This window comes from Centruroides vittatus, unplaced genomic scaffold (genome assembly GCF_030686945.1).
Source record: "Centruroides vittatus isolate TY-2023 unplaced genomic scaffold, ASM3068694v2 contig_425, whole genome shotgun sequence".
NCBI classification, from domain to species: domain Eukaryota; kingdom Metazoa; phylum Arthropoda; class Arachnida; order Scorpiones; family Buthidae; genus Centruroides; species Centruroides vittatus.
Genome location: NW_027122231.1, coordinates 1,050,171 through 1,072,033, shown reverse-complemented (window position 1 = coordinate 1,072,033; position 21,863 = coordinate 1,050,171). Strand labels below are relative to the sequence as shown.

At 28.2% G+C, this 21,863-nt stretch overlaps 1 protein-coding gene across 2 annotated transcripts in view; it reads left to right on the top strand.

The window, feature by feature from the left end:
• The first annotated feature begins 8,353 nt into the window (after positions 1-8,353).
• LOC136976805 (leucine-rich repeat-containing protein 58) overlaps positions 8,354-21,863 on the top strand; it is a 29,751-nt gene continuing 16,241 nt past the window's right edge. The window contains exons 1-2 of one of the 2 annotated variants that reach the window (XM_067272181.1): positions 8,354-8,376; positions 15,633-16,135. In XM_067272181.1, the coding sequence (XP_067128282.1) occupies positions 15,636-16,135 (500 nt within the window). In that variant the 5' untranslated portion in view covers positions 8,354-8,376; positions 15,633-15,635. Of the gene's footprint in view, positions 8,377-15,433; positions 15,460-15,632; positions 16,136-21,863 lie in introns of those variants that run through there. The other variant, XM_067272182.1, reaches the window with a different exon arrangement.

Here is a 21,863-nt window from a genome sequence, read left to right as displayed (position 1 = left end):
ACGTAATAATTTATTTTATTCTTTAGCATATACCTATATATTAGCCTCTATATATATAGGAAAACCCAGACCACCCATACATCCCTTTTAAAACGAAGAGAAATGAGTTTCATCGAAGATCTAAAACTTTTTATACGTAAATCGAAGACGATCTATCAAATGGTGATAGTTTCAACTTCCTGTACTGACCGAAAATGTTATATCCAGGTCGAAAATAGAATTTTTTTTAAATGGAACATAGTATTTTTTCGTTGAGATTTGAATTAAACGCAAAAATAAGATAATTTTACCGTAAATGTTTTTCTCGAAATGTTTTCATCTTGAGTGTGATGAACTCTTCACGGAGAAACCTTATTATTCGCGATATTTTTCTGCTGGTTGATTATTCAACATCAACAAATGAAAAATTACGCTTGTGTTTTATTTTTATTTCAAATAAATGTTTATTTTCCTTATACACCTTTCAAAAGTGTTATAGTGATCTATGTAGACATGTCCTTTGAAGTTCTTCGAGCAACAAGTTTTTTTCAAGTGAAGTAGAGGCAGGAGGTTTAGAATGGTGCTCATTTCGCATTTTCGTTAAACATCAGTTAAAATTAGCACCAAGTACCAGAAGAATTTTAGCGAAAAAAAAATATTGCTTTAGCAGTAGTAACAATCTTTGTTAGTTCAGCATCAATTAAGTTACATATGATTCTTTTGCCAACATTTTTATTATCATCAAAAATAGTGATTATATCAGTCATGAGGCCGAAACAATTACAGTTGACTCAATATTTAAGTTATAACATTAAATTGTCCCCACATATAAGTTAAAAAGAAGAATAACTAACAAGAAAACTTTAAATAAAAAGCACGATAACATAAATGAAACTAGCAATTATTTATTGTGACATTGACACAATGTCGGACTGCAATTTTTAGTCATAGTTTTAATATATTTAAATTAGCAGTGGCTTGCCCCTGTACATCATACTTTTCCTTTAACAATAAAGTCGTGCCGGTCATCTATCTAACACTTTTCAGGAGAGAATTTTTGAATTGAAATAACATGACTTCTGGTTTTCATTGGAAGTTCTTATATAGTTAATCGGATCCTTCTGTATCCTTCAATTTTCATATCTGTCTCGTTTTTCATATATCTAGTTCAGTTCTTGAGATTAAGGAAAGACAGACAGACGGATAAATGGAGGACAACGGTGAGAATCTATAAGTCTACAATTTTTTCAAATTGCAGCTCAAGAACTAATGCAATATATTCTACTCCGTGTAGGTGTAATAACAAATTCACGTATAAAGATGAAGCAAAGAAGGAATTCCAAACACGATTAAAAGAACACATTGGTGACCTAAAATACAAAATTCTGCCTGATTTACATTGTTTACTAAACTGTAAACATTGCAAAACATGGCGTTGAAATCTTGAGAACGGATGAACAAGGAAATTTAAACAAAGTATGGAAATATTAAAAACTAGAAATAACATTAATAAGAGCTTGAGTATAAAAATAAATGATAATTGGCTAAAACTATTACAATAGAAAAAATCATAAGTAATAATAAAATGTAACTATTATAAGGAAGTATAAAATGCACTTATAGTGATAATTATAAAAAATATAAAATTAATATGCGTCTTTGTGTATAAATAAATGAAAACTGTTATAATAGAACAATTTATAAGTAATAATAAAGTAATTATAATATTATGAATGATGATTAATATGGGTGAGAGAGTGAAGAATGACGACGACACTTTTCATTATATTTTTCATTAATAATTTAATCCAAAGCCAGGAAGGATCCGAACAAGAATTCTTTGAAGAAGAAGGAATATTTTTACTATACCATACGATCATCTAGGAAAGTCACTAATTTTGAATATATTGCATTAGGCTGTATTTCGCTTATTAAAAATATTGTACAGAAATTCCACATAATGTAAAATATTAAAATATTTATATTATATCCACTTGATTTTTCACAAAGAAACCTTACAGTTTTAAGCATTTATTTATCCAGAATAAAATAAGAAAAGAAACAAGAGGATGTTTAAAAACTATGATGTAGTTTTATATTGACATACAATATTTGTTTTTTTATAATTATGGATGCTAAACGTAAGCATATAAGTGTTTGATGCAAACTTACAATTGATAATAAGTATTGTTGCTTATGCAAACAATACTTAATATTTTTTAAACCTGACTATGAACTGAATTTGGTTCTCGGAGTACAATTGTACATGGTTATACAACCGATCTCAAAGTTACACTCATAAATCGTATAATTCGTCGGGATGGGCTTTGGAAAACAAATCCAAAACAAACCGTAAACTCTGAATTATAATTACACTAATTTACCCTTTGCGATTTTTCATCACAGGAAAACGGAACGAAGTATTGATTTTCCAAAAGAATCCAAGTTTGAATTACATTTGATAATGGATTTCTCTATCACGATTTCTTATCGAACAGCCATTTAATCAAAAACAATACAGAAATGATAACTTTCAGAGAAATTAGTAGACTTATACTAATGATTTCCAGAGAAAAAGATACTTTCAAAGTATCATCTGTGTTAATTCGACTAGAAGGCTATTCACTAGGAAATTGTGCTGAATAAATCTATCGTCAAGTAGAGAAATTTTTCATATTTTGGCTGTTACAAGATTTAATTCAATCAAATTGAAAATGCTTAATAATAAAGATCTGTTTTGCATATTAGAAAAAAATCTTGTCTGCAGAAATAACCGAGATATATAAAATTTGATAACATTATTTGTTTTTATCGTCTGAAATTTAGTAATTTGTTACTTAAACGACATCTTAATTAAGTAAATTAAAAAGAGGTAAATTAAATATTGATTTAAAGCTGTATAAATAAAATTTATAGGGCTAGAGGAAGCTAAAAGACTTAGAATTGAAATTAAAAAAATAAATTGTGATTGTAAATGGAAATAGTCTTTTTTCCTTAATTTTAATTGACTTATTTTTCAGTATATTCATGAAAATAAGTATGAGCTTCCTGGTTATACTAATCAGTAGAATAAATTATGTAACTCTGCGCGTCGTACATACAGAGTATGAGTAATTACGATAGATGCATTTAAAATAAACTGATAATGAATATGATGTAAAATTTAATTAGTGAGACGTAATTTTACATTCGTAATATGAGCAAAAGTGTTTTCCATTCATGATTACAAGTTATAAGCCTATATATTCAATACATATCAAAGGAGAGATAACATTTCTATTTTTTCAATTATTTGTCAAACTGGAAATTTACTGGAATATTTTAGTTTAGATAACGATTAAGAAAGTTCAATGACATCTTTTCAATTATATTTTAAAAAATATATATTTATTAACTGGTGATAAACAGGTTATATTTGTAGAAATATCATCGCTCCATTTCCAAAACAATAAAAATTTATAATAGAATGCATTTCATTTCTAAAACAATCATTTTTAATTATTAATTTAATCTTTTAATATTTATGTCTACTTGGCCTTGTATCAGAATCAGGACTTATTATACGAAACGAAGAAACCCTTAATCGTTCCATACAATAAGTGTAATAAATCCTGACTCTGATACAAGGCCCAATAAAGAATAAATATTAAAAGATAAAATTAAGGACAAGAAACTACTTCTATAGCTTTTATTTAGCTTTTCTTATATCTCGTTCTCAAATCTCATTCACTTCTAAGATAGAAAAGTCTTCAAAGTGCCTTCTAAATCAGATGACAATCCACTTTAACGATGTTTTAGTGAGTAGCCCTATCTTCGTCATCGTCGCCACTCTGAGACTCAATAACATTACCAAATGTAGAATTACATATACATCGTATGTGTGTAAATGCACATATGCGATGTATATGTGGGATGTCTCAAAGTGGCACACATGTTACAAGTTAGCCAAGATACACGGAATACCACTATTAAACTAATTTCTTCTCAGAGGATTTTCCATTTTCCAGGGAAATATCTCCAAACATTTTCTAAGTTTAAACTTTACATTATTAAATGTAGGATATATTTCGTTAATTATTAATTACTACATTTTCATAATTAGCAACCGAATAAATAACAATCGCCTGGATAGCCCTTAGATACTATATCCTTAGACAACTCAATTGTACTTGATTGATTTGAGATATTATACTTTGTCATGCGAAAAAATATTAGTAGATTCTTTTAATGACATTAAAAAAAATTATTTATTGTATCGAATCTGATAAATAAAATTTTTATGTTATATTTTCTATGTATTTAAATAAATAATTTTATTTCATTTATTTGTTTTGAAATATTTCAACAAGAATTAAGTTGGTTTTTATTGAATCATTACAAACTTTCTCAAAATACGTTCGATTGCATCACTTAATATAATGCATTCAGCAAAATCATTCTTTTAAATGATGCAATCGCGTGTAAAATAGTTTACATTATTAAAAACAAAATTAAGAATTAAAATAACAAGTAAAATTATTACGTTATTCATGTATTAGGTACTTTATTCAGGCATTGATTCCATAAAAATTTATAAAATGTAGCAATGTCATCGAAAATTTGATTGTGTTGCTCAGTTACATTCTCCTACGTTGAAACAGCTTTACATCATTTACTTTTCCATTTTATTCAATAGAAACTAATTAAATATATTTAAAATATCAAATTCTATTATATTTCAGAGAAAAAAATGTTTAGATAAGCAGAAAATATTTCCTTAAAATGTTCTGCTTCTAACGTAAAAGATTATTTAATATAAATATACTTAAAAATATAAAATTTTTAAAGTCATTGGCTACTTTATTCTCATATTAGAAAAATCACCATATTCTTTGTAATAATTAAGAGCGATTTATTTAGAAATTTCTCAATAAATCTTTCGAAATCAAATTTAAATATCGTCTAGAAAAATGCCGTAACGTCACTAGCTAAAGCAAGTGGCATGTACTGCATACAGCATTAAACAGAATAGAAGCCTATTCTTAAAGGATTTACTGAATTTCAGGAGTAATGTTTAGCTATAAATTGCTCTAGTCAATCCAAAATTCTTGAGTATACAGATCTTAATAAGTATTACATAATAATATACTGAAATTTATTATAAAAATTGAAACGATACAAAGCAATATTTCAGGTTGTCCAATATACATAAAATTTATTTACTACTACTATTTAATGCTTATTTTTGCTAACTTGGAAATTATAGTACTACGAGTTTAGTTATTAATTTAAAGATAAAACAATTAAACAATTGTACAATTGAAAATGAAAATAATATTATATATATACACATAATAGGTAAATATTTACAATCACTTTCAAGAGTAAGTGCAATAAATCTTAAGTAAATAAGCTCATTATATTAGATAATATTTGTCATATTAAATCTATATAATCTATTTTGATAAATATGATTACAGTATTTCTGTATTACAGTTTCTTATATTCTCGGTTAATTTTTCAACATAAATCGAATCGACCGCATTAATTAAAAATTCAGCAATGAGTTTCTTAACTTTCCCAGCAACATTTGGTGGCGCCATCTGTTATTATATTTTATTAAAACAAATTTTATATGTTTAACTATTATAAAATGGCAAAATTTTGAAGGTAGAGATGGGTTTTATAAAAAAAATTGTTAATGCTAATAACAAGTAAAATCGTCATTAAGTCTGGAGATAAAGGAGATCGTGGAAATACACACGATCCCCTTTATCTCCCCACCCCCTCGACGTTTCATCACCAAAATTTAACAGCATCAATCTCCCTAATAAACGAACCTCTCTGCAAAATTTCAAAAAATTTCGGCAGAAAGCACAGGAGTTATTAAGTTTTAAAAGGGATGAACAAAATTGTGTCCCCCACACACTAACATCCAAAAATCTCCGAATTCTTTTGCATTTCTCGATGTTTTAAGGTCCCCTGAGTCCAAAAAATGTGAAAACCTTGGGGTCATTTTTTGACCGATTGCCATACTTTTCCTCTGTTATATATAACAGCCGGAAAAGTAATAATTATACTTTATTTAGCAGGATTACACTTGTTTGTCGTTGTACTAACATTCTACACAACAGGTCTTTCCTCTCCACTAAATAATGACACTTCTAAAAATATGAGACCTTAAGTTAGGGCCTCGCGTTAATCAGCCAATAAGATGCAGCTTATTTAGCTTATGTACAGTACAATATTCGGCTTGGTGTTTATATACGTGAGATGTTTGTTTTTGCCAAGTGGATGCCAGGCGTGAATTTACTGCCAACTACCAGTGTTCAGTGATTTTATCCACTCAGCTACTGTTGGACAAGTACAGTACATATGTTAAATATAATTGCAAATCGTAATGCCGAAACATTCAAAATTTATAATTCAAATAAACATTCAAGATATATAAAGAGAAAAATATAAATATTTTCATCTGATAAGGAATTGATCTTATTCAATATGATGTAGGTAATATAAGCTATTTCATTTGAACACAGGATAAATATCCTGTTTTGGTAACTGAAAGTTTCCTTGGAGAAAAGTTGTGAAATTTAATTAAAATGCAAATTATCAGTTTGAAAATTGAATTCGATAAAATTTTAATTAATTTTTGTTTATATAAAATAGAAGTTTGACACACGAGCGGAGCGAATGGGCCAATTTCCATAATCGCTAATTATAAACGAATTGTCATACGGTATTTTGTGGTTTAGAACCCTACTTATGGAACTCAAAATCATGTATAAATGCAGTGTTTGTGGCACGGCTTTATGGAACGGGTGCTACAAATACTGTTTATGCATGATTTTGAGTTTCATAACTATAGTGTTATAGATGTAGTCAATCACAAAATTATTTAAGTAACAAACAATCTATATAAATATATTTAATGTTTTCCTTATTTCAAATAATAATGGGGAGGGATAATTTATTAAGGATAATTTTCCCGAATTTGAATTTTGAAAATTTTGTTAAAAATCAATAAGGTATAGTACAGTACATTGATAAGAAAATGGAAAAATAATTTTCGAAACAAACATCGATCATCAATCAGATGTTAAATTATTTTTAAAAAGTATTTATTACTAGAATGAATTTTCATTAAAAACAGCAAACAATTGTTAACTTTAGTCAAAGGTTATCGCATTAAAGAAACAATTTTACATGTCCTGTCGCATTTTATAATAAATTAATCATTATATTTTGCATATGCAAGGTTTATATACAATTTATATAACTATATATTAAAAAAGCTATATAAAATACTATATAATTATAAAAATAATTATATAAAAACAATCCGAAATTTATTACTTTACTTTAAATCAAATTAATAATTTGTCAGATTTATTATTCACATTGTAGGATCCGATTCCTTGTGATTCTTCAGATAGTTTGAATTGAATCGTCCTCCATAAAGAGAGAGAGAGATTATTATATATGTATTTTATATATTTTAAGTATGTTAAATAAGAAAAAATAAATGTCATGTAAACACAACAATGTCAATCAAAAATTTCCATTCGTTAATAAATATAACAGATTTAAGATGTTTTAGAATTTTTTCACGTTTTGCAAATCATCTTAAGTAATGTAAATAAATCTCTACAAGTATTTTAATATTGATTAAACTCAGAATTATTTTTAAAAAACCTATAAAGTATAATTCCAAGTAATACAGTAATGTAGTCTTGTGTTTCTTATCAAGCTGGAGAAAATAGACATGATATATGTTACAGTTGTTTTTTCGCCAGATTTTTCAAAAACCGACTGCTATCATTTGAAAATTTATAAACCAATTAAAAGTATCTCTTTATAACTTAGTTTAGTAATATCATATTTATTTTATGATAACAAATATCAGAAATGAAGGTTTCGAAGGCCTTGAAAAAAATGACTCAGCAAATATTTGACATAAGTTTAATATATGTCAGCCTTTAACTTATAATCTATAACACGTAATACTACTGCATACATACTACTGTCCTTTATTTTATATCCTAAAATGATGAAATGTAATACACTTTACGTGTAATTTTAATGACTGATATTTATAATGATTATGCAAACTTTAAAATATAAAAATTTATTGTTTACAATGACTATGCGATGCTAAGACAGAATTAAATACGCCGTGTTTTCTTCGTCTTATAAATTTTGTCAAATAAAATTTGCTGCTCTTAAGACATTTGAAACTTGGAGGTTGACGTTTGATATTATTTGCTTCTCGTTTTCTATTGTTACTTGAGAGAATACTGTTTGTTTATCGATACTTTGCCCTCTTTTGATATCACTGTATAAACATCATTGATATCTGAGACATTTTTCTTTTAGAAATTCAATCTAAATCTCCGATAGCTTTGAAGTTGGCGTGTTGTAAGTACACATTTAGTGTAATTACTTTAATATTTATATATATATAGGCCTACTTTCTTGATTGTAGATGCTTTGTTTTCAATTGTTTATAAATTCTGTTAAAATTTCTCGTAACTTTATTCACATCAGTTCTATTTTTATGTTCTTTTTTGTAATATCTTTAAATTTCACGAGTTAAAAATTGATCTTAATCTAATTTTAATCACAAAATTTTGATATAAAAACACTCGTATTTAATAATTTATTTTTATAAAATATTAATTTTATAAATTCAATTAAAATTTTTTAATAAATTATTTAATACACTTTTAAATATTTAGAGCAGAAAATTTATAATTTAGAAATATCAAATATAGGCTTTGAAGGCTTAAATTTTACACAGAATAAATTTAATAACGATTATTTTATATTAAAATTAATCATATATCGATTGTAATAAAATTAATATATAGTTAAAAGGTCATTGATACCTCGAAGTCTGGAGTTTGAGACGTTTAAAGGTTGCATTGAAAAGGTTAGCCTTTCAACGTCATTTGCGGTTAGTAATTCGTATTTATTGAGAGATAAATCTTGATTAACGACTCATTGTACAACATTAATATTAGAATACTTTAAAAGAAAATCAATTTTTAATTAAATTTATGTATGAAAATGTTAACGTGTTTAGTAATAATGCAATAATTAAAAATAGTACAAATATAAAAATATCTCTACAAAATCAGCTATTATTTTATCAAAAATTAAATTTTTAGATTTGAAATTTTATCATTTAAAATACATATTGACTTATTAAATTTAATATAAGTTCAAAATTACACAGACTTGTGGTAACGGATATGAATTTAAAATAGTACAGATAATCATGCAGAGATAAATAAACAATATGTGATATTATCAAGGTAATTAATGATAAAATATTTTTAAAAAATTGTTATAATTAAATGTCTGATTGATATTCTCATTTCTTAACTCCTTACTGTTCAAATCTAAAGTCTATACTGTATATAAATTACTGTATTCGAATTTTGCTAAATAGTGTACATTTGTACTGTACGTTAAATTTACGTCATTCTCACACTTTCTCATACGAAAACTGTAAAGATGACGTCAAATTGATATAATATTGTACATTATTTGGACATAACGAATGCATCTTTTGTAATAATTTCACTTTAATGCATTATCGGGCTATATAATAATTAATGAAAATATCATATGGTTCATGAATCATATTCTTAGTGAGGATTTCTAAGATAAATTCGTTTTTTCTTTTATTTTTTAAAATAGCTTTCCTACTGTCAACATATAGAAATTACATCTATGCCAATCATTTAATATAAAATGTACTTTGTTTTACAAAATGCAAAATTGTATAGTATTTGCCACATACAAATTTAGAGAAACCTGCGGAATTTTTTTGCAAAGTACTGACAACAGAAACGTTAATATTGTTAAGCAATACTTCCAGACAGCTTTTACAAAACTCTTATTAAAGAGGTTTAAATCAGAAATGGCAATAACTTTAACGTTTAACATAATTTCAATTTATGAAACTGAATTTATCAGAAATAAGACGTTATGTTTTTCGTAACTATTTAAGTCGTAAAAGCGCGGTATCTGATGTATTCATATTTCCCCCCTCTTTGAAACAAAATGGCAGCCATTTAAATAAAGGATTCACGGGAAATGGATCCTGGTGGATTTAGCCGAATCTTTGATATTTTGTAGTTCTAGTGGTCCTGATTAAATGTTTCCATAGGCACAAAATGAACAGTTTTTGAGTTATCGTCGAAAGAGAAACTGTTGAGACATATTATTTTATAATATCACAAAGAACTCTGCAGAGACATTTTTTAAAATCAAAATTTCGAATTAGAACGTAGCCTCATAATTAAAACTACTAAATTATATTCTGTATCCTGAATAGTTTCTCTCAATTTCATTCTGTATCAGGCGTTAAAATACGGTATAACTTCCGAATAGTGGATACTATCGGGACCGAGAAGTTTGTCCGTTATTTAGAGGTAAGTACTGTATAATAGATGTCTTATTTGAAGAATCTGAGATTGTAAAAATGTCCGTTAATGCAGGTTTCATCATAGTAGTTTAGACAATAAATTTAATACAGTAGAGCGTCGATAAGTGGAACGTCGGTAAGTGGAATGGCGGAAAGTGGAACGATTTTCAGTCGGACTGTGTCGTGCTGAATCGAATGTTTTTGATACTAAATTTACTTCTAAAGTATAATTTTCATGTTATTTATATTCTTTAATATATTTATTTTGTTTGTACAAAATGCAGAAATAATTTTTAACGATACGATAGCCTCGATGATTATTATAAAAATTTTCGTTAGGCTTAAAATCGACGAAAATTCAACACGAAGCGACACGCAACGGAGAAAAATTTGAACATCGGACAGGTTAATGTATTTTTTCGTACAAAGTCGGAAACTGGAACAAATCATTAACTGGAAGGACCCCAGTCCCCAATTGGTTCCACTTATCGACGCTCTACTGTATTATATTTATGTAAAATAGCCTATTTAGTCAACCTTCTTTTTAACGTTTTTCCAAATTAAATCCTTGAATAACGCAAGCAGTTAGCCATAAATATTTTTTTATATCATTATATATCAGAGATAATCGATGAAAGCGATACGAGATCAAATTCAATGGCACCAAAAACAACTAAAAATAAATTTTCTCCTAAGAGATAATAATTTGAAAAGTTTTATTATACTTGTATTTGTACTAGATATAAAGTATTAAATACTATCACTGCTCGTTAAGGTTACTGAAAAACTTAACTTTATCTCCTCTTATCAGTCTTATCATGTTTATTCTTGCTTCAGCTTTGTCAAAATAACCATTAACAATTTATAATAGACTATGAAATCTAATTTATATAGCTTCAAGCAAATTTCGCATGTGAGATTTAATCTTTTAGAACTTATTATGACTAAGCTCAATCAACGACTTTAGCCTAGTTCATTATCTTGGCAATGAGTCAACGTTGTAAATGAATGAGACGAATAAATTTAATTTACGTGTGAATTATAAATTTATTTTAATTACATTTATTATTATTATTATTATTATGCAGTCTATTTTTTAAGTCGTTATTATTCTACCTTATGTAATTTTTTTTTCAAGCGGATATCATCCACAAATAAGCATGTGAATAAAATTTCACTAACATAAGTTAATTTAATTAATAAATTTAATTATAAATATACTTAAACAATAATAAGCAATTATTTATTGTAACATCGTCGCAATGCTGGACCGCAATTTCTGTATCATATTTTAATTTAAAACATCGCGTAATCTCCGGTGTACATCGGAAGTTCATGTACAGTTAATATGGGTCTTCAACCCTTAAGTTTTCTATATCTAGTTGCGATTTTCATCTATTTAACTCCGTTCTCGAGATTAACGAAGGACGGACGGACGAACAGGCAGTCTACAGTGGGAATTTACAGGCCTGCAATTTGAAAATTTTCCAATAGAAATACATTTTCTCCTTTAAAAATACATTCTGTTAAAATTTTAAAATAATTTTAATTTTTTTTTATCCTCTAAAAAAATCTAAGAGCTTTCAAAAAGTATTCAACTCATCAAAACTTTGTTTCTCAATGAATAATTTGAATTACTCTGTTTTAAACGTAAATTCACAGATCATTCGTAATTTAAATATTGATTATTTCTCTATAAAAAATTTGAAACTTTTAAAGTTGAATGAAGTTCTAACTGATATCTTTCATAACTATATATTATCAATTAATCTATTTTGACCTTAAATAGGCCAATTAAGATAAGCAGCTGCAGTTTTTTATGTGAAAAAATGGATTAATTCTGTAATTAAAATTATACGATAATAAATATTCATCTTGATGAATTGTTGCTATGACTCATAAATTTATTTTTAGCATATTTTTTAAAAGACTGCGAATTGTAATTAGTTAATTATTGATATAAAATTATGTGTGATAATTTGTTACAATATGTGCATTTCTTACAATAAGTCTTTCGCAGGGAGGATCAGTAGGGCCATTTGGCTGAGTGAATAATACCACTAAACACTAATCGCGGTTCGCGCCTCACCAACGAGCTAGCCACGTGGAGTTTTTTTGGGTCTTATTCATTTGTGTAATACGTAACTAGGGGCCAGTGTACCATAGAAAGTTCTGCTGGAAGCATCTCGTTGACAGATTGCCCAAGTAATGCGTTGCTTATTCCATCAACCAATCATTTATTCTGGGCTTCGAAACCATTTACAGACTGTCCTCATTTTACATGGTGATACGTTCTCAGAGGAGGAGACGTAAACAAAATCGGCGCAAAATAAACTCATTTTATTATGAAATAAATAGGGATATGTTCAAGGCATCCATGAATGAATAATGATTTGTATACAATTTAATAAAAACATGTTTAATACCGAAATCTTTACTAATACAAAATAATAATAATAGTAGAGAAATCATCTTATTCATTTATAGTCTAAATCGACGATACAATTTTTACACCGCTACTGTGTTGATCTCGTACAATAGTGCCACTGGATGCAACTTAAGTTCTGCGATAATGGCCCCATTTGAGGATGATCTATCGATGATAGGCTGGGCTGAGGATCATTCATTCTCGTAAAATATTTGTTAAAAGTTGTTTGTCGTGCTTTTCTTTTCCCCTCATTGAGAATTTCATAATAAGGTGGAAGGAACGTATTTACAAGTAAGCTATGTAAGCTGTAGCTTACGACCTCGAGTTCCAAAGGTGCCTCAAAAATAAAACTCACGCGCATTTTGCGATCAGAAAAATTACAAAGACAAAATTTGTAGTGTTTTCCTTTTTAAATTGTAGCTTATTTTATAATATGTTGCAAATACTTTTTAATAATAAAACATTTATTATTAAAATGAATGTATTTATGTTAATTCTCTTCTTTTTGTGATTGACTTCTAAAATTGTAAAAGATTGGTAAGGGACCTCATACAAAGTTCAGCTTAAGGCCTTGAAATGCTTAAAGCCGTTTCTATAAGGTGGTAAGGTTTCATTTAAACTCCTTACAAAGTCACTTCGCTCCCAATCAAGGTCCATTTCGCAACACGCTTTAGTCAATGAGTTGGCATTAACAAGAAGTCGTCCTAAGACGACTTCTTGTTAATGCCAACTCATTGACTATATATATTGTTACTTTCCTTTATAATAATGAACTCTAATTCCATTAAACTAATTTTCTTTCTTTAAAAAAAAAAAAAAAAAAAAAAAATTGATTTTACTCATTTGAAAACACGAATGAAAGCCATATTTTCAAGATTGTAGAAATGACGCCTAATATTGCCCATCAATGGCAGAGTGGATAAAACTGGTACTATAGTTGGCCATGGGTTCACGCCTTGCCAATGGACTTCGCGTGGAGTTTTCCGGGATTTGTAACACTTAAATAGAGGCCAGTTTCCCTTAGAAAGTCCTCCCGGGAGGCGTCCTCCTTCGGCAGATCGCCCTCGAGTTGTCGTAAACAAATAAATCAAATCACGTATAATATTGCATCATCTCCAGTCTTAACTTATGAGGACTCCCAGTAAAATTTACATAACGATTAAAAAATATTTACTGCTGTAAATTGATTTTGCATATTATTTTTTCCAAAAAATATTATGAAATTTTGATCAAAAACGTCATCGATTAAACGTCAGTATGCTTGATTAGATGTTGTTAAGGCATTTATATTGAATATCAAATGAATTACAATAAATAAACGTCATAGATTAGCCAAGTTGCTGTAATAAAATATCGCTCGATGGCACCTTTGATAAATTTACGTCAAATTTTAAAAAATGATGAGTGTGAGAACAGATATTAAATTATAATATAATTAATTAATATTAATTAATAATATTATGACATGTTGTTTATAAATTAGTCAAAGTGAAATTAAAATAATTATATTTAAACACGATTAATTCTCTTTCAAAAATTCTGTTTCCTAGAAAGGAAATATTATATTAAAAATACATTTTTTAAAAATTTAAACATTACTGTAAATATATTCTATATACCATGTGATATTTAGAAATTGTTTGCGGTTTCAAGAATTTTCTGCCAAGAAATAACATTCAATAGATCCAAAATTAGTTAAAGGATTCTATTTGACGTAAGAAACCTAAAATTTTGCTAGGATCTCACGCTTTTAGGGATTCAGACACCAATTCAGTGCTTGCGGCTGTTCGATTTTAGTTCAGTTTTTATAATTCAGCACTAACTAGAACCTTAGATATTGTAAAATATCAAATTTACAAGGAAACTTTGACAAGTGAGCTTTATATTATATAGATTTATATAAAGAAAGGTTTCGCAAATCCATACTTATTTAGGATCTCGCACAATCTAAAACCATCATCAAACCATTTAAAATGAGAAAATTTATTTTTAGTTGCAAGAATAAATTACAAACAAGATTTTCTTTTGAAAAAGTATCTGATACAAACTTGAAAAAATCAATAAATAAACCTAAAAATCGCCATTTTAATATGATAATAAAATTTTTTATAAGCTCTTTTTTGTAATTTTGACAAAAATTATCAGCATTGTTTCTTGATCTATTGATAAGAAAATATATTTTAAATTTGTATTTATAATATATGGTAACATTTCAACTTACATATAATTAATGAGTTAAAAATATACATTTTCAGTAGTTTTTAGAGTTGCAGACTAAGACTAATCAGTCATAGCAATCAATTTGAAATAAACATTTAGTTTTTTATTTGTCTAGTCTGGCAATAATAGGGCAAACGCAGGCCTAGTTACACCATTTACCGGCTAACGCAGTGATTCTCAGTTTTGACTAGGACATAAATTACTGATAGTAAGAAGTTAATAGGACAACTAAATCATTAGTTGTTAATTTAACTGTTTAGACTATCTACTGTATTCTATCGACTTCAATCCATCTCATTATTCCAGTGTTAAGGAAATGTAAATTGTTAATCAATTTATACGGGATCAATTAATGACCTCTGTGACGTTATCACTTGTTAGCACGTGATTGGCGCTGCGGTCGATCCGTCATTGGGAGGTAGGTCGGTGCGTGGTGTGCTGTCTCGTCCAATTATTTAGAACAATTATGCGTTTGATTAATATCTACGTTGGATCTTTTATCGGAAATTATTTATAACACATGTTAGATAATTTAGATGTTATAGACCGATACAAATCTGCTTAAGTTCTCTTTTTTTTGTTCGACCGCAGGATATGGCGGAAGACTGCATCCAGCAGAAAGGATTCGCATCCAACGACAGGGATGATTTTCACAATAAGATACTGGATCTGTCTCACAACGATTTAGACGGATCGAATCTGGAAGACATCCTTTCCACGTGCGAGCAGAACGAATGCAGGAACAAGTCGTACATTTATTTGCATCACAATCGTCTAAGATACCTTCCTTCGTATATAACAATGTTTAAGAATCTTCGACTATTAGATTTGAGTTATAATAACCTGAACGTTATTCCTGATGGAATTCTCGAACTTACCAGTCTCAATACACTTCTCCTTCGCAGTAATATGTTAGACGAGATGTCATTACCGAAGAATTTCGGTGATTTAACAACGTTAGAAGTATTAAATTTAAGTGGTAATAACTTTAAGGTCCTTCCTCCGCAGATATTCGATTTGAGAGAATTGAGATCGCTCTACGTTGGTGGAAATCAGATAGAACAAATCCCTGGAGATATTAAAAGATTGGAAAGGTAATCCTTTGCTAGTTTTTAAATAATTCTTTAAGTCTAGAGAATATTTCATTACGAGTAATGTAAGGAGAAGCATTTCTGCCAGTGTAATTATTAAATGAACGATATGGCCTTGCTACGATTCGTATTTGAAGGACTTATTAAAGTGGCGGTAATAATTTCATTTGGGTGTATAAATTTGTGTGCGTATATGTAGAAAGATGTCATTAGTATTTTAGTTTATCTGATAAAATGATATATGTTATATGTATAATACAATCTTAACCTGCACTCGGAGGGGAACCCGAGAGCCCCGGCACCCTCCGAACAGAAAGGAAAGCAAACACTAGATCTTTTTCTAATTAAAATTTATTTTTTCTTTGTGATGTGTCTTCTATTTTTATACTAATGAATTAGTGGTAAAGTGAGAATTTTATTGAATTTGCATCAAAAATTTTTTTGTTCCTTTAACTCTGCTCCCCGAGATTAAATCCAGAGTGCGCCGGCAATCTTAAACAAATCTTTAATAAATATCTAATAATTTTTCTTGAACCGACTCATGTAGCTCAAGTAATAAATATTTAAGACTGGCCCTCTCTAAAGGTGCAGAAGATTTTGGTACTGAAAATTTGTTTTGAGTATTGAACACAATACACAGTAAAAACACAGTTTCAGGAACAATTAAACTGAAAATTTGTGATATCTAAATTTTAGCTGTTATCATCTTTTTTAATTGCACTGATACCACTACCAATATAACTAGAAAAATAAAATTAAAAATTAGATTTATTAGAGAAACTATCTACATTTTCTGTTTTCTCCTAAAAACATTTTTAAAGTGTTGATAATTGTTTTCGAAGTTACAAAAAATAAGAGTGCAAAAATATTAATACTGTATATGATAATTTTATTTTTTTTAATCTTTTTATTTTACATTATCAGCTTAAATTCATATTTTTAAATAAAGGTTAATATAGTACAGAATTTATAGTGTAATCAGTAAAATTTTCAGTTTTATCAGTAGATTAAAATGTTATTTTATCAATACTTTCATGGATAAAAAACTTTTTTGCCATTTAGTATTTGGAATTTTTTATCATTCGAGATTTATCAATATGATTTAGACCAAGGCCATTTTCATAATTCACAAATATAAACTTAGTTATAATAATTTAATTTTATGTATTTCTCAGTAAATTTAATTAAAACAATTATATATTTAAATATAAATTTATATATACTGTAAGTGTATAAACATAAATTAATAGTAAAAAAATTTTAGGTTTTAATTAGGATTATTGTGTTATCATTTGCTTATGTTTTTACTATAGTAATCCAAATTTACATTGTAATTATTTTTTCATTAGCAGCTACAGATTATTCTTGATTGAAAAATTCTGAAAAAATATAAAAATACTATATATAATAATGTTAGTTTATGATTTTTTATGATTTTGAATCAAAAATGTTTCTAACAAAAGTATAAATGAAAAATTTTTAAAATGATTACCATGTGATACAATATCCAGATAATACAGGTAGCATCTATGAACCAGGTCAACAACCCATGCAGACATGTTAAATTAAGATTGTTCAGAGAGTCAAGAGATATGGATTTCAGATTGATATGTAATTTGAAATAACTAAAGCATGGAAAAGGAAGCAGAATACTTTGAATGTAAGAGGAACAAATGGCAAAGAACAGGAGTTAAAAGCAGAATTATAATCATAAAATATTCAAATTTGCTCTGTCAGTAAAACCAAAAGGAAAAGAGAGTTAATTTTTACATACTTTAAAAACTTTAAAATTCCAGTAAATAACTTTAACAGACAAATGTTTTTGATCTATTACTAGGATCAAAAACATTTGTCAAAGTTATTTACTGAAATTTTAAGGATTTTAAAGGTGTGTAATTACGTTTATACATATCCAGTTTGTGTAGAAGTTAGAAAAGTAAGAGAGTACAGTATAAACAAGAAAATTTGACCTGTATGTTATTGAATCTACTATATATGAAAATAACTAAAATTATGGATTGGAACATTAATACATAACAAACTTAGAAATAAAATAAATAACAGGATATATGTGTACTAGTGATAGAATATTAGTTAACATTAAAATTGGACAGAAGAGACCTAATTTTGTTGTCAATAAATATATCATAGGAAGGAAAACAAGCCAGTGACCTTCATATTTAGATGATAAACAGCAAGAATTTCAGAGATCATATGTAGATGCTCTTTTCATGCTAGACAAATCATAGAAAATTCTCCAGAATTTAAAATGCTACTATTATACTTCATTGATTTGATTTAGAAAAAGCATTAGACAGAATATTGCTGCATGACCTAACAGATATTATGACAAAACAAAATATCAATAGAAAAATAATGAACCTAATTAATGAAATGTAATTATTTTGAGAATATAAATGGAAAAATGCCTGGAAATGACATGACATTTGAAATAATTAGTGGAATTAGACAATTGATGTTTGTAGTATTACTATTTCATTCAAAACTTTATTAAATAAATACAAATAAAAAATAAAAAATATAGCATAGAAATTGTATTATTTTACCATTAATCTAATATACTGACGTGGTATCAATGGGTTGGCATGAAGTGAGTTAGAGATTGCTTTATAAATTTAAGATAGATGCAGAAAAAAATAAAAATATCATCTGAGAAACAAAATGTATGAGTTTACAAAGAACCTATTAGATCCAAATTGAAACTGTGCTTTAAAATAATAGGATAGGTATAATTTACATAAACTGTTTGGTTCTACAATTAAATGGGATAAGAGAATATACAGGTATACCTCGAGTTACGTTGTTCCCGATTATAAGTATATGGAAAAATAAAAATCAAGTTTAAGTCAGTTTTTTCGACTTTAAATCCATCTGCCACAAACATTGAAGTCGTAATATCACTAGAAAAGCATTGAAAGCACATAAAATCATATTAAAATATGTACATTTACAGTAAATGTTAATATAATCATCATAAATCCTAGAGAACAAAACATGAAAACATCTATGTTTCTGTGTTGTCGTCTTATTTAGCGGTCTTTAAGTGCTCATTATTGGCGTTTCCTCCATTATTGGCGTTTAGTTATGACGTAAGTCAAAACTACGACTTACGTCGTAACTACACAAGTAAATTTGACTTACATCGTTTTTCGACTTAAGTCGCCTCTCCTGGAACCAATTACCGATGTAAGACGAGGTATACCTGTATTGTATTAAAAGATAGGAAATTATTTTTAAATAACATAATGAGAATATAAAAAAGAAACAAATTAAATATATAAAACAATAGTACATGTATAATGACACATGGGATAGAAATGACAATTGTTAAATACATAGAAAATTAAGGTAGAGGAAAGTACAGGAAAGACACATTTAGACAAAATTAGATTGCAATATACAAATAGAGAAATGGACAGCTAACAGAAGATTACAATGGGAAGAATACATAACACAAAAATAGACTGCTAAAACAGATTTTACAGTTGGAGATCAACAGGAGTTCCTGTTCCTCCTCTTGTAAGAGGAAGACTCAGGAATCAATTGATTTTCTTTGATGGTATTAATCCATATAATGTATGAAGAATATTTCATTATGGCTTATTTTTTCGAATACTCACTTTTTGAACTTTTCAAATATTTCATGTATTTGCTATAAGAAAGTGCATAACTTTTTATTTTGAGTTTGTTTATATATATATATTAATTGTTATTTCTGTTTTTATATAATAAAAATTAAAACATTTGCTTTTAAATACGGCACTTAAGGGAAACAGTTTCTACTGTCATAAAATTTCATTTTTATAATAATGGGCAAAATATATGGAGATAATTCTGAAATAGCTAACAGTATTAAAATTAAAATATCTCATATTAAAATAATTGAAGACTTGTAGAAACAAGCTATGCATATTAACAGGTTATGCATATGTAAATATCTGTATACAATATTTTTATTTTTTATTACGAAAAGTCATATCCTGTTTGTGATTAAGATCAGCATTATTTCATTTATGAGTGTAAATAACAGGATATAAAACACTATAACACGAGTGACATTTGAAATGTTTTTCTGATATTTTTTATCTTTAGAATTTTAATAATACAAAAAATGTGAATGTTGCACATGATGAAGTATGATGATTTAATATCATGTCTTTCTAAAATATTATTCAGTGTAACATATCCTTACTTAGGCATCCTTATAAATTACATATTGATGTTTGTTTATGACATCTTATATAACAAACATTAAATTAACATACCAACATAAAAAAATTTAACAAAACATGTTTTAATAGACAAACTGACACTTTTCAACCCTCTTAAATAGTCAACATCAGGTTTAAAATTTCAAACAGTGGTCATAATTAGAATAAATTTTTTAAACAAAAAACATTCATAAGATTGATTGCAATGTCAATGTAACAAAAATTGAAAAAGCATAGAAAAATTGATGTACTATACAACCTTTACAATGGAGAATGATGCTCAGCTTGATCTAAATGAAGCTACCATCTTACAACCAACATGGGAGTTTGACAATCTTAAACATCTTGGAAAATTGGAAATATAGTGGAACCTTGCTTAACAAGCATAATTTGTTCCAGAGTTGTACTCGTAATGCAAAACACTTATTAAGCAAAACAATTTTTCCCATAGAAATTAATGTAAAATATGATAATGCGTTCCATGCTGAAAAAAATACTTAAACAGTTTATGTATAATGTTTATTCAAAGAAATTTATACAATAAACATTGTTAAGGAGCGTGAATCATCATATCATTTCTTCTAGCATGAAATGAACCAACCTGGAATGAGAATTCAATTTGCAGAAGACAAAAAAAAATCACAGATAATATGTTTGATAAACACTTCAAATGATATGCCAAATTCTTGGGCTACGTAAAGGCTATAATTAAATAATAGAAATTAATTGATATGTCTAGAGGTAGGCAGTTGTGCTTCCATCTCGTATTAAATAATTATAAATAGTTAATTTTTAATTCAGACATTTCTAAAATTTAATACGAGATGGCAGCATCACTGCCTATCTCCAGTCAAATTAATTAATTTCTATTATTTAATTATAGCCTTTACATAGTCTAAGAATTTGGCGCATTGTTTGGGGTGTTTATTATATAACAGGCTTTGGTTGTTATGTTAATATGTGGCCGAGTGGACTCCGTCTCCACTCATAACGGTGGTGACCAGACCCTAAACCCCAGAGTTCGATCGGGGGTTCGCGCCTCACTCGGACGAGCTGTCAACCGGAGTTTTTTCCGGGTTTTTCTCCTTGCCAATGACTCTTGCATAGGGGCCAGCTTCCCCCCAAGTCCTCCTGGAAGGCATTCTATCTCCCCTTCTCATGGTGGCCGTCTCCTATAAGGCTGGCTTTGGTCGTGTTGCGACCTCTCCTCTGTCGTCCTGGACTGGCTGTCTTCTATAAGGCTGTATCTTTGATTGCCGAGCGATCATTTCCTGTTTCTTCAAGGAGTATAAAGCCACATACGAGCTAGAAACTCCTATCAGTACCTGAATACCAGATGTTTATGTGTGAACACAAGTTTGGAAAAATATGTGATCACAAGCGACACAAAGATGCTAGTAGAACGAGTGCTAAATACAGACTGATGGAGCATGTGAACAATTCGGGACTTCCCCTCTCCTTGTCACTCATTATGTGAAACATTGCTCGTTAAGCGAGGC